This window comes from Rissa tridactyla, chromosome W (genome assembly GCF_028500815.1).
Source record: "Rissa tridactyla isolate bRisTri1 chromosome W, bRisTri1.patW.cur.20221130, whole genome shotgun sequence".
In the NCBI taxonomy this organism is placed as follows: Eukaryota; Metazoa; Chordata; class Aves; order Charadriiformes; family Laridae; genus Rissa; species Rissa tridactyla.
The window spans coordinates 15,105,346-15,118,974 of NC_071496.1; the positions used below are offsets into that span (position 1 = coordinate 15,105,346).

Below are 13,629 nucleotides of genomic sequence, written 5' to 3' on the forward strand. Positions count from 1 at the left end.
TCCTGATAGCCAATCTAAACCTCCCCTGGCGCAACTTGAGGCCATTTCCTCTTGTCCTATTGCTTGTTACTTGGGAGAAGAGACCAACACCTACCTCTCTACAACCTCCTTTCAGGTAGTTGTAGAGAGCAATAAGGTCTCCCCTCAGCCTCCTTTTCTGCAGGCTAAACAACCCCAGCTCCCTCAGCCTCTCCTCACAAGACTTGTTCTCTAGACCCTTTACCAGCTTTGTTGCCCTTCTCTGGACATGCTCCAGCACCTCGATGTCTGTCTTTTAGTGAGGGGCCCAAAACTGAACACAGTATTCAAGGTGCAGTGCCGAATATAAAGGGACAATCACTTCCCTAGTCCTAGTCCTGCTGGCCACACTATTTCTGATACAAGCTTTTGTATGTTTATATGTTTCCTAAGGACAAGCCACCACTCAATTACCCACCTTGGATGCTGGAGTTATCCTCCGTTTTGGTGGTTTTATATGTTTTTGCTGGGTTTGATGGGCAGTCGCTGCCTGGTTATCCATTGATATAGTGGGGAGCTGTAACATTTTGCTAACAGTTGTAGAGGTGTCTACTGGCAATGGCTCGCAGAGTTTTACCTGGGAGGAGAAGGACTCCAGCCCAGGAGGAGGAGGAACAGGGACTGTCTGCATTTGTTGTTGCTGTCGCTGGGTCAGCTGGCTCAGAACTGGGGATGGTTCAGGCTGGGATTTAAAGTCTGGTCAGCGTTGGGAAAAAGAAAATCAAAATTAAAGCATTAAACTCTGCTCTTTATGCTTCTATTCTTTATGAAAGAATCTGGGTGACTTGACACACTCGACAGCTATGATTTTATAGAGTGTGCAAGTCTCTTTCAGACTTCACACAAGTTTCACATTGAACATTACCACTGCAATAGTAAGGCCAACATTTGATATTCTCTACTTTAAATAAATAGCTGTGGGCAAGCATTACTTAGCTTTCTTCAAAAATATGAAAACAAACCAATCTATACAGTCACATAATATCATACATTAAGCCTCAAAAACTATTATGGATTATTTTAATCAAAGACCGCAAATCAAAGACTGCAAGTTTCACTGCAATTAACTGTGCCAATAAATTGTGATTACCTCCAAGGGGTCTGGAGGTATTATGAGTTAGGATTTCCTGTTCCTACAAAGTAGAAGATTTTCAACACAAATAGGAAGTCATCTATCATCTCAATCTGGCTGAAAGTCAAGAGACACTGGACACTGACAGGTTTTTTTTTTTCCATGTCTTCCCCTTTCATATTTTTCAGACGCTGAAAGCCAGGCAGTGGATCAGAGCACTGGTCAACAAACGTAAGAGATCCACAGCATTTGCAATATGAAGGTCAGTTGGTAAAGTGCACATAAACATTTTTTCAGAATTGCTGTGTATAAAAGATCATAACTGCTACCAAATTGGCTGCTTATCTACCTGGAAACACATACACACAAGACAGATACAAAAGCTATCACTCTTCACAATGAGAATACCACTAGGAACTAAACCACAAAACACAAGTTTGTGTCATTTTCACTGTTTCTACTAATTTTACTCAATTAAATGAAAAATCCATACAATTATGAATAGACAAAATAGGTAACCTGCATCATTCTCAGCACACATAGACTTCACACTAGGGAAAGAACACTGAGATGTGATGCACATTATGAAGAAATTATATAGCACTCATTCAAAATTCATAAAATAGAAGAGAAAAAAATAGGGGAAACAAAAAAAGACAAAATATGGTACATTATACTAAGCTAGAATCAGCACAGGCACAGTGAAAATAAGTATTTTCCAGGATTTTTTGAGAAACAAAGTCACATCGAAGTTCCATTTAAATATTCAAGCAGATTAAATCAAAATCGTGATTACATGAAGGCTCAACTTCTAAAGATGCAATGACATTTATGGATAGGCTTAAGCCTATCAAAACATAATGTCTATTATCAGCAAGTAAGTGTAACACTTACAATGTTGTAACCAATTATATTATTAGGATTACATTTTTTAGAAAAAGCTTTTCACTTAAGGCCATTTTAAACTGTCATTGGCATTAAGAAATCCTACAGGCTAACAGAGAGAGAAAGAGAGAGAAAACTATGTCAAAGCACTTACCAAACTGACTAAGGACTGAGGACTGAGTAATGGGCAGTTTTAGATCCCAGGATGATGTGGTAGTTGTGGTAGTGGTGGTAGAGCCACTATTGTTTTGTTGAGAAGTAAACTGGCCCAAACCTGGAGATTTCAATTGGTCCAAGATTTGGGATCCAGTAGAGTTTGCCAATTTAGAGGATCCAAGTTCTCCAAAGCCAGAACAAATAACTGCAGACTACCAAAAGACAAAAGACAAAAAACAAAGAAGAGGGGAAAGAGTAAAGTATTTAATAAATAACTTGAACATAACCATAGGGTCAATGCCTACAGCTGCTATTTGACAGCAACCAAAACCTCTTCAGTCCTTGATTACTAATAAATGACCAATAAAAAATTCAGCAGTTGTAGCATGTGACCAACTTCCATCACTGATTGCAACAATACTGATTTAATTGAATCCATCTCAAAATAGCATGTATTTACTAATAGTTGAACTGATTTTTGGAGAATAGAATACAAATGCCCGATTTCAAGCCCTCACAACTGACTCAGAAATAATCAGGTTTCCACAAAAAGCAGAGAGATATGTGCTTGGAAATAACACATCATATTTTTCTGGCATAGAACTCTTCACTATAAACAAATTATTTCATCCTTAATCAGCATGCAGTAAACACATATGCTCTCTACTCAAAAATTAATACAAGTACTTCATGTAAACCAAGAAACAACTACTTAGCAAAACCAGAAAAAAAAAAAGTAATCCTTTTTTTGTGTGTGTGTGTGAATGGAAGGAATGGAATTCTTAATTCCATTCCTTCAACATTTGCAACCTGCATTTTACAAATACTGAAACATCTCATGAAATAACCAGTACTGGAAAAGTTGTTTAACCTGAAATATTTACTCATGAAGAACATTTAGAAAGTACAAGATAATTTTACCAGACTTTGAGGAGAATAAGAGTTTACAGCACTGGAGCTGCCAGTTCCTGATGCCATCTGGGTGCTGTGCTGAGAATTTGTGAAGACTAGGGCTTGGCCAAAGGTCTGCTGCTGGGGAGCCTCAAATGAGTTGCCTTCTGTCTCTTGGGTAGAAGTCACAGGCCTTTGAAGCAGTGTTACCAAATCAATGCTGTAAGAAAAAGCAAAGTTTGGTTGGAATAAACATGATGATTAAGTTGCACTGAAACTGAAGAAAGCACTAACAATACTAAAGTTGCCGTACTGGCAACAGAATTATTACTGATTAACAGTCTTTTCAAATATTGCTTGTCTGCCATACAAAAAGAGGTAGAATAGAGGGTTTTGCCAGAAAGTAAGATTCTGCTAGCTGAAAGCTTCCACTACAGTTAGAATATAAGTTATCTTTGTTCTCTTTCAAACATTATCAAATTTATATCATGTATCACATAAATAACCTATATGATTAATATAACCAAGTAACTGGAGACAAGTCATAAAAGATACATTATGTTTGAGTGGATCCTGCCTGCAAGCCCATTTATATATATTGATAATCCACATTCTCTGTATATCACGCTATCCCTTTAAAAAGAGCAAGGGATCAAAGCCCTACCTCTGTATAGGGTGGGTATGAGGACAGTAAAGAATAAAGTCACACACGCAGCAATTGAGTGAATGTGTGATGTCATGGAAATCACAAGAGCAGCAGAAATAAAAGCTACGTTTCTCAGATAGTAGACACATATCCAAAATTAGTACTACACATACCTGAGCAGGATGAGAAACATGAATTTTCTTATATTTAGCATGGCTTACTAACCCCTACCACATGTTTAGTGCAGGTTTATCCAAGGAAAAGCAAAGCATTCAGACAATAAAAGAAATCTACTCCAAAAATTCTGACTTAAGTTTATCTTAAATATACTGTGGGCTTGGGCTGAAGAGTTGCTTCCAGCACTTTCATTATCATAGATTTCTTAATGTCCAAACCTTTATATTCCAAACGGAATATAAACTGTAGACCAACTGATACCATGATACCATACCTCCTCCAGGTCACATCCATGTTATAAGGAAAATTTTGCTGCAGTCTGGAGTACAGCTGTATCAGGATGTTTGGAACCATTAGGCCATCTAGTTTTCAGATCTCATGCTATCCAACTACCGAAGTCTTCATCACACAACTTTACCCTGCTCTCCTGTGACCTGAGGCTAATGCAGGCAACTGATTCCACATCATCATTGGCCAGGCATTTGGTGAAGACAAAGGCAAGCAAAGGAAGGCAGCAACTGCCATATTTTTGGTTCTCTATCTGAGCTCTATATCATCAGTTAAGGCAAGTAGTTGTGATGCTTACTAGGAAATTCACCTTCTTGCCAACTGTGGAATAATTACTAAATTGGCTAAAAATACAAAAGTACAGCGTTGTTCTCACATTAAGGAAAAGTATAAAATCAAGAGGCTTCTGAGGTAGAAAATAGCCACAGCTGGCATGAAGAATACAACACCTGTGGTTCCCTGATAAGCTACATGAGGTACGGGACGGGATGCAATTATTCCGTGGCTTTACCTTATGATGTATAGCGGATATGGGAATGGGATGATACCATGAAACAGATAAGCTGCCAATTAGCTGCCCGCTCTATACTCAGAGCCAACATTTTGTCAAATTTTGATGAAATGCTGTCCCTTGTGCGAACTTTGCTCATTATAATGTCATTATAATACCAAAACACACCTCCAGCCCGAAGGCTACCCGCCTCCAAGGTGCGACCACTCCTCCTTGAGCCTGCGCCCTGAATTTCTCATGAACTATACCTTTAATTGTGAAGCGAGAAAAATTTACACCAATCATGATAAAAGTATGTATGACTACAGTCACTCAAACTCCACCTTGAAGATAACAAATAGTATAAAAATAGCCCGAGAGAGGGGGGATACCCAGGGAAGACACCATCGCAAAGAATTCCATCACTGAGTTCTGGGATCAGTCGACGGGCTGAGCCTCTCTTCCCCCCCCGCCATAGGGACGCCTTTGGGTAAGACTTAGACTATACCGAGTGCTTCCTCGGGAAACTTATGGAGATTTCTCTAGAGAGTCTCTTTCCTACATTTAGAGCCAGGCTGTATCGTTTATAACTTTGTCGCGCATTTTGTATATGTAACAATACTTCCATTTGCACGTGCTTTGCAGACAGTGTATTTATCACCGGCAATCCTAAGAACCTATATATCTGTTGCTTAAATAAACTGCACTGTTTAAGTAGCTAGTCGTTTTGGTTTCTCACTGAACGCGACCAAAGACTCGAGAGTGGCCGTGCTAGTCATGAGCGCGACTAGACTGAAGGTGCAGTCCACTATTAGTGTATCCAAATCGTAATAGTTTAATACATATTAAACGCGATTGGACTGATAGTGCTGAATTGGGCATCACTCAGAATTTAAACCTAGCCACACCTAGCCTCCCACCTCGGTGAGGAGTGTTAGAACGCAAGGGGGTTTATTTTCTGCCAAAACCGCTTGGCCCCTTTTCATGCAACAGAATTTTGGCGTAGTCGGCAGGATGGCCATGGATAAACTGCTGCAAAAATATGATTGTGCCCCTTCCCAGGCCAGGAAGGAGTGGGCCCACAAATTTTGGAAGGATGAAGAGAAAGTGGTGGAACATATTGAAGAGTGTCGGGCTTCACAGAAGCTCAGAGCGGGGAAAGGCAAAGGTGTGATCTGTGCGGTGTTAGGCGCCTGTTTATCTTGTGCACAACAAGAAGCTAGGGAAACCCCTGCTCCTAGTCTGATTTCAGCTGTAGAATATGCAACCCTGAAATCAGAGAATGAGGTGTTGAAGTCATCACTAGCCTTTCAAAAGGAGACAGGAGAAAAATTAAGAACTCAAGTTGATAAGCTTGTGAGTGAGAATGAATGTTTAGGAAACCGGAATGCTCGACTTGGGAATGAAAATCTCCAACTTAAAGGTGAAAATCACCAACTTAAAATGTTATTGGAAAGGGTGACTGGGCTCTTAGATAAAATGCAGCCCTCGACCCGGGTCCAACAAATTCATAAGTTAATGTGTTATCCAAATTCCGGAACCCAGAACGGAGATTTTTGGTCTAATAGTGAAGATGAGGAAGAAGATGAGGAGGGAAGGGCTTTTACTGTGAAATCTCGAGTCTTTCCTTTACAACCTCTGATTAAAACTGAAACCACAGTTGATGAGGATGATGAGGAAGTCCGCAACACTGTGCGTACTATTCCGTGGACACCAACAGAGTTAGCGAAAATAAGGGAAAAATATTCGAGGCGGCCAGAAGAATCAGCTGTTGAGTATGCGTGGCGAGTTTCTTCTGAAGGAGGAGACAGAATTATGTTGAGTGAGGAAGAAGCAATAATTATTCCCTAACCACTCGAGCAGCCTTTTGGGCAGGGGGTATGGATCCGCGAGAGAGGGGAGAGCCATTAGAGATTAGAGCTACGGGCTACTCTGATCTGTTTGCGGCGATACGCGAGGGGGTTTATTTTCTGTCAAAACCGCTTGGCCCCTTTTCCCACCACACTGGTATAGTGCTAAGTTTTCAATTTAGGATGAGAATAACGTTCATAAGACGCTACTATTTTAGTTGTCGCTAAGCGGTCAAGGACTTCAGCTTCTCATACTGGCCTGCCAACATGAAGGCAGGGGACATCCAAGAAGCTGGGAGTGGACACAGCCAGGACAGCTGTCCACAAATGACCAAAGGGATATTCCATGCCATATGACATCATACTCAGCATATAAAGCTGGGGGAATAAGGAGGAAGGGGGGACATTCAGAGTTATAGCGTTTGTCTTCCCAAGTAACCGTTATGTGTGATGGAGCCCTGCTTTCCTGTAGACAGCTAAACACCTGCCTGCCAATGGGTAGTGAATGAATTCCTTGTTTTGCTTTGCTTGTGTGTGCAGCTTTTGCTTTACCTATTAAACTGGCTTTGTCTCAACCCATGAGTTTTCTCACTTTTACTCTTCTGATTCTCTCCCCCATCCCACCGGGAAGGGGGGGGAGGAGGGGGTGAGCAAGCAGCTGTGAGGTGTTTAGTTGCCAGCTGGGGTTAAACCACAAAAGAGTCTTCTCAGGATTACACTTGTGGATTTGGTAAATTTGTCTCCACTTCCATAGTCAATAAGTAGTAACACAGGAACCCAGAAAAACAACGATTTGCAAGCAAGGCTTTCACAATTTTGAAATTTTCTTGACCAATCTCTGACCAGGGCTGCCCCATGCCCCATTCAACATTTTACATGTGTATGCTAACAGTGCTTCACCAAGCAGAAGGTTTTTAAAGTACAGGGAAACCATGGAAGAAGAGCTTACCTTTGCCCAGGAGTCACATGATTCTCAGCTGGAACAGAGGAAGCAGTGAAGACTTTTGTTTCAGTAAGCTGAAAAGGGGGCGGGGGGGAGAAGGTATTTTAATCATACACATGCTCACACTTCAGTGCTGCAACATCTACAGAAATTCCATCTTGGTCATGTACTTTCAGATAAAAGTCAGACTACCACTACAACCAGTTATACTCTGCTTAAAAAGACAAAACCATGTAGTCAAACTTCAGCAGAGTCTTCTCCACAGAATCAAGTACCAATTAAATTAACACTACACTTGCAAATCTTTCACTGAGGCTCTGGCATTTTCCCAGAACCAAATGAATGGTTGTGAACCATTTGCAAGTGTCAGCCTCACAATATATTTCCTCCATCTGCAGTGAAATGCCTGTGCTTTTCAGCTCCTATTCCTATGACAAAAATCATTCTCCAATCACCAAACAGACAATATATTTAACAGCTAGCTACCAGCTCTCATGGTCAGTTGATAGGTGAGGTGAACAGAAAAATATACTCCAGCATTCTCATAAAAACTCAACATCAACAAATCTGAAATAACAAAACCTTATTACTGTTTTTCTATGATGTACTGAAGTTAAAGAAAACACTCCCACTAAAATACATTTTTTTTCTTTTTTTCTTTTTTTAAGTGTTGCTTTTGTTTCAAATAAAAACTAAGACTACCAATACTGTGCAGAAAATGTTTGCCTTCATCCACTTTCCAGCAATTTGTATATGTTTATTTCTCACCTTCTGGTAGTTTCTGTAGTTAATCTTTATTTTCTTTAGCCAGGAAAATATGATCACAATTTTAAGAGGAAAACCCAGAGCCATCTACAGTACCTCAACATTTGTCTGGTCCTTCATTGTCCATGCCCTAAATATCCCTTTAACAAAATACAACCTCCTGTTTTCACTGCAAGTAATTCCACCCTATTTAAGAGCATGCTGACAACCTACTATACTTGCTCAATACTCACTACTAAAGATAAATACCAGACAGGACTATTAGGTCACAAAAATCTAATCCTTCTCAGGTCAAACAAAATTAAATTTCACTCACCTGCTTCTAACTTGTATCTGACTAGAGAACACCACATTTAAACAAAAATATTCTTGAAAAAAACACCTGATCTTTATCTGCAGACAGCAAATACATCAGCTTCCTTCCTTATTTTAATCATTGGTCATGCTGCTAGAATTGTTTGTTTATTATACATTTAAATGCCTGGCTCCATTTTCCTGCCACAGGTTCAATTATGCCTTTTTCTGATAGACTAAAACCAGAGCCCATTATATGCTAACAAAGTAATCTTTTCAGATTCAGTAAACTAAAAATCTCACTCTCAAGCACCAACTCTATCAGTAAATAATTTTCAGCTATTTTCCACAAGTTTTGTTTTGTAAATGCAATGAATAATTGGATGCAGTACTTCAGAATCAAGTTCAGGAGAGTCCACATACAGAAATATGAATCAAGAATGATTAAGAGACAGGGAAGAGTGCCTACAGGCAAAAAGACTACAATAGCTTTCTTCTGCCACAGCATCAGCCCTTTAAGAGATCATGCTGAGTCGGTTCTTTTTTCATCACCCGCTACAATCCTGAAAATTTGTCAGTTGCTGCTTTCCAGAAAACAGCCCCTTGTTCTGGAGGTGTGCTTCTATTCCTATAAAACAAATGTGCACTTGGCTATATTAAAGTATTTGTCATTTGAACAGGTTAAGTCTAGCAGAGGTCCAGATTTCTCTGCATGACTGGCTTACTTTTAATTGCCATTCCAATAATGTTCAGATTTCCCACACATTTTATTCAGCAGTGATTTTATTTTTACTTCCAAATCATTGATAAAAACACTAGATGACATCTGGCCTGGGACTGGATTCCTTTATAGCCCTCCTAGAAACGCCCACATTCAGTAAGAGTCCTCCTGCAAAAGATTTATTGGCTGAAATCTGCAAGGCAGATTTTAATCCACTTATGCTCTGGCAGGGGGGTTGGACTAGATGATCTCCAGAGGTCCCTTCCAACCCTACCATTCTGTGATTCCGTGTAATATGTTTTGTGATAGCATGTAATTATTTCTAGAACAAAAGATGTAGATCAAATCTCTTACAATGACATACTCTGTCTTTACAGTTAACTTTTAATTTACTTCGACCAAGGTCAGGTTTATTTCAAATTGACCTATTTTCCATAAAAATACACTGAATGGCACAAGCTGTATTCTTAGGCTGCCTTTTTTTTTTTTTTTTTTTTTTAAATCAGATGAATCAATTTTTCCTTTATTTTTTCCCCCAGGGATGTTTTGGGCTAATTTGTCTGCAGCTTACCATTTCATTCACTCTTTCTGAACATCAGCACACAAACAGCTTTCTCCTAGGTTACAGGGAATTTTCCAGCACTCTAAAATTAATAAAAATTAACAACAGGCTAGAGATTTCATCTGCTGCTCTTTCAAGATTCATGTGCAAATTACTCAGGTTTAATAATTAATTAAAAAATATTTCTATCCCTAGGCAGCACTGGCTCAACACCCCTCCCATGCTACAAATGCTGTATTGTACCAGCATCAAAAAGGGGTGAGAACAAATTTTCACTATCCTTAGCCCACCTCTAGCATATAGTGCAGAAATAGAGGACAGGTTTAAAAAAAGATGCCAGCTTTTGATGGCAGTAAGTGATACAGAAAACCTAGGAATTTTAGAGTTTCTTTTAATTTTCTCAAAAGACACAGCACTCTCATTAGGTAAGGACAGAGTTTTCATATCTGTTATATGACACATTCACACATTTCTAGGGTTAACACTGACATGCCACCCTACAGGAGGAGGCAAAAGGGATGAGACAATCACTTCCTCTTCTGAAAATAAACTTGAAATAATGGATGTTCCTATAAAAGATTAAAAACTTCTTAAAAGCTAAGGTTTCCTTTCCATATTTCTTGCTACCTAGTTTGTTTTCTGAAGCGCTTAAGCTTTAATACAACTGAAAACTTAAAATCACAAATGCGATTTTCACACATGATGATCACAAATGCGATTTTCACACATGATGATCACAAATGCCAAATTTTTTGCAGACATGAAGACATCTCTTGCCTGATAAAGAATGAAAACCAAAATTGTTGTAGTACTTTAGACAACACATCATGATGAAACAACAGGAATGAAACAATTAAGTGCTAACTTCAGCATACTACTAGCTCCTTTTTTTAATATTATGAACATGAAGTGGACTAAGTGGAACAATTATGCAGATTTCAAACATAAAGCATCAAGTGAGGAGTCTAAAGTTGATAGTAAGCTTCAGCACTTAATTACATAAGTCTTGTGATAATATGGCTTTAAATCCCTATACAATAGTAGGTGGAAGTATGCAGTTAACACTCATCAGCACTGAGCAGTGGAGAACTATAATTCACAAATACTTAATTTGGGATAAAACTTAAAACTTTATTATCTATGTATTGTCCACCAGCAAAATAAATTAATATTTCTTTATTCAATTTTATTTTAAAAATAAGCTTATCTATATATATTTTTTAAACAGGAATTAACAGCAAGAAACAGAGTAAGAAATATCATTGCATGCATACAGCAAAGTATTACTTCAAACATTTATTTTTTGAAGATAACGCAAACTCTGAAAAGGGTAAATAATCAATTGGTCTATCCAACAAGGTACACTTACATCTTCATTCCAGTCTTCTGCGGTCCATTCTTCTATTGAGTTTTTCCACGCTCCTATTACAATTTGGGGAAGGAAAGAAAACAGTTACAAGCTAAAAGTACAATGTTGTATTTCAACTCTTCTGCTTTATAAGCAATCCTGTTTTCATTATTAGTGGAAAACAAAGAGAGGGGATGGTGGTTGGAAACATGGGAAGCTCTAGAAAATTGGTCTGCAGATTTAAAATTTTGGGAGGGTTTTTCCCCCGCCTTTAATTTTTGATTTCAGGAATTTCTTACCCAATATGGTACCGGACATAATTTGCACAAACGCATGCCTGCAACCAGTGATTAATCCCAAACATTGGAAGAACTTCCTCCTGTGTCCCCAACGACAATGAGAGGTTACCCAACCCTCCCATGGGATCTCCCAGTTTCATGCAAAAATTCATACAGAGCCTGAGCAAAACACAACCACAACACCTGCTCTGACATCCATAATCCTACTTTCAACATACTCAAATTCAAGACTCAAGCTATGCCTCTGGAAGCTCCTCTCCAACCTGTTAACTCTCTCCTCAGTGCAGAACCACCCCAATCCCTTCCCCTAATTTTATTTTAAAACATATATAATTTTTTCAAAACATATATAATATTTTTTCCCCTAATTTTATTTTAAAACATATATAATTCATATAATGGCAGCAGAAGAGTCAATAAGCTTCCACTGTAGCTGCAAAACACTTCTTCCCATAACTTGTGGCAGAGTTTATTTGGTGAACACTGGAGCATAGCTCGTAATCCACAGTATGTAGCAATGGGAAAACTACAGAAAACAATCCTACAGATGTAAAAACCTGATTCCTTTCATAGGAAGTAGCAGGAACAGACATGCAAAAGCAATAAACAGACTGAAGGCCAGTGTAAACATAGTGAAGGTTATCTCAGCAACAACCAGAGCTTTCATTTAAACTACATAACCATGAGCGAAGAAAATACCAGCAATAAAGTTCCTGCTACCATCACCTTTGATCAAGTACAAAAGCAAAAGAACTACTGCTTTAATCATTTCCTTTTACTTAACCAGGAACCCTCCGAGACACATACATCCAGAAACAAGCCCCCTGAAGACAGCATCAAATCCATCACTACATTAGTGCATTCTTTTGTACACCTTTACAAAGCAGCACTAATCCAGTGAGGTGAACAGGCCTACCACGAAGATATACACACAGTGAGAAGACAGGAGGTTTATATCTTGGAATCAAAAATTATTTGGCAGGTCCTGAAGTAGGGTTTGATATATTAAAGCTGTAAACTAATTGAAGTAGAGGCTTAATATATTAGAACTGTAAATTAGAGTAGGAGCTTAATTTAGGAGACTGGGCACCTTAAGGCTGTACAAAGAGCAGATGCAACAGTTGTAGTACTAAATGTCAGAACTTATCTCCTATTTTTTAAGAAAGAATGCTTTAGGTCAATATAACCTTGTAGTAGAAGCTTATACCTCAAAACAAGGGGCCCAGGATTACTGAGGAATGCAGAGACTAGTCAAAATTAACACTTTTAATGCACCAGCAAGAACAAAGGAGTAGAGGCCTGCAGTTCACCCAGAAGGTCACAACGATGAAGAGGAGTGAAGAGAAGTAAACGACCACCAGATGTCTCTGAAGACCACCGAGAGACACTAGTGCGCATGCGGGAGTGGGCAGTAACCTGTAATAATGAGTTAATGAATAAGTAATCATTTTTGGAAAACTAGTGAATATGCATACATAGTATGTATTTAAACTGTACAACTAAATCAGTCGGTGCACATTAGGTGGACCAATCCCCTGTACGCCCAGTGCTGCAATAAAGAATACCTGCTTAATAGTCACCAAGGCTATTGAGTCTTAACTTCGGCATTTCACTGCATCAGTCCTGAGCAAGGTAACATCTGCTCTGTGTTGGCTTTATGGAGCAATACAGAGTTGCCTGAAACATCTCGTGCTCACATTTTACCAAACAGCCCCTAACCAGGAGGTTTCCACATACTGCAAAATATCAGGCACTTGAAAAATAACTAATAATCATATGCCAGGACAGCAAAATTACTACAAAGCCTCAAATTTCTAGACTAATCCACAAATTTCCACAGAAATTTTGGAAAGGAGAAAAAACCCAATGAGTAGCAGTTTTTAGAGAAACAGTTGATTTTCCTTCCCTTCTCTTGACCAGCACAGGATCCATTCCTCTTATATTTCTTCTTTAGAGAAATACATCCTGGTATTTGCCCTGCTTATATTCATCTCCCATCAGAGCAAGGCCTGCCTCCGTAGAAGACAAACCTCATGTTGGTGTCAGAACAACAGAGCTCAGAGTCTGACAAAACAAACACAAAGAGAGCTCAGACAAATCAAGTCCAACTCTTGAGTATCCCCCATCACCTTTGGGAGACCAAACCTATTAGAATAATACTTGAGACATTTTCCTGACATTCAATTTAAACATTTACCTATTGCTCCTACTTACAACCATGGTT

At 39.0% G+C, this 13,629-nt stretch overlaps 1 protein-coding gene across 7 annotated transcripts in view; it reads right to left on the reverse strand.

Moving 5' to 3' along the window:
- The window catches only part of LOC128901946 (ubiquitin-associated protein 2-like), a 131,528-nt gene that overhangs the window by 49,023 nt on the left and 68,876 nt on the right, over positions 1-13,629 (reverse strand). For all 7 annotated transcript variants that reach the window (XR_008463555.1, XR_008463554.1, XR_008463553.1 and 4 more), the window contains exons 9-13: positions 11,128-11,180; positions 7,423-7,490; positions 3,053-3,242; positions 2,130-2,343; positions 437-714 (exon numbers count right to left, since the gene is read on the reverse strand). Coding sequence is in view for 4 of the 7 variants with exons in the window: in XM_054184134.1 (XP_054040109.1) it covers positions 437-714; positions 2,130-2,343; positions 3,053-3,242; positions 7,423-7,490; positions 11,128-11,180 (803 nt within the window). In the remaining 3 variants the exon portion in view is untranslated. The remainder of the gene's footprint in view (positions 1-436; positions 715-2,129; positions 2,344-3,052; positions 3,243-7,422; positions 7,491-11,127; positions 11,181-13,629) is intronic.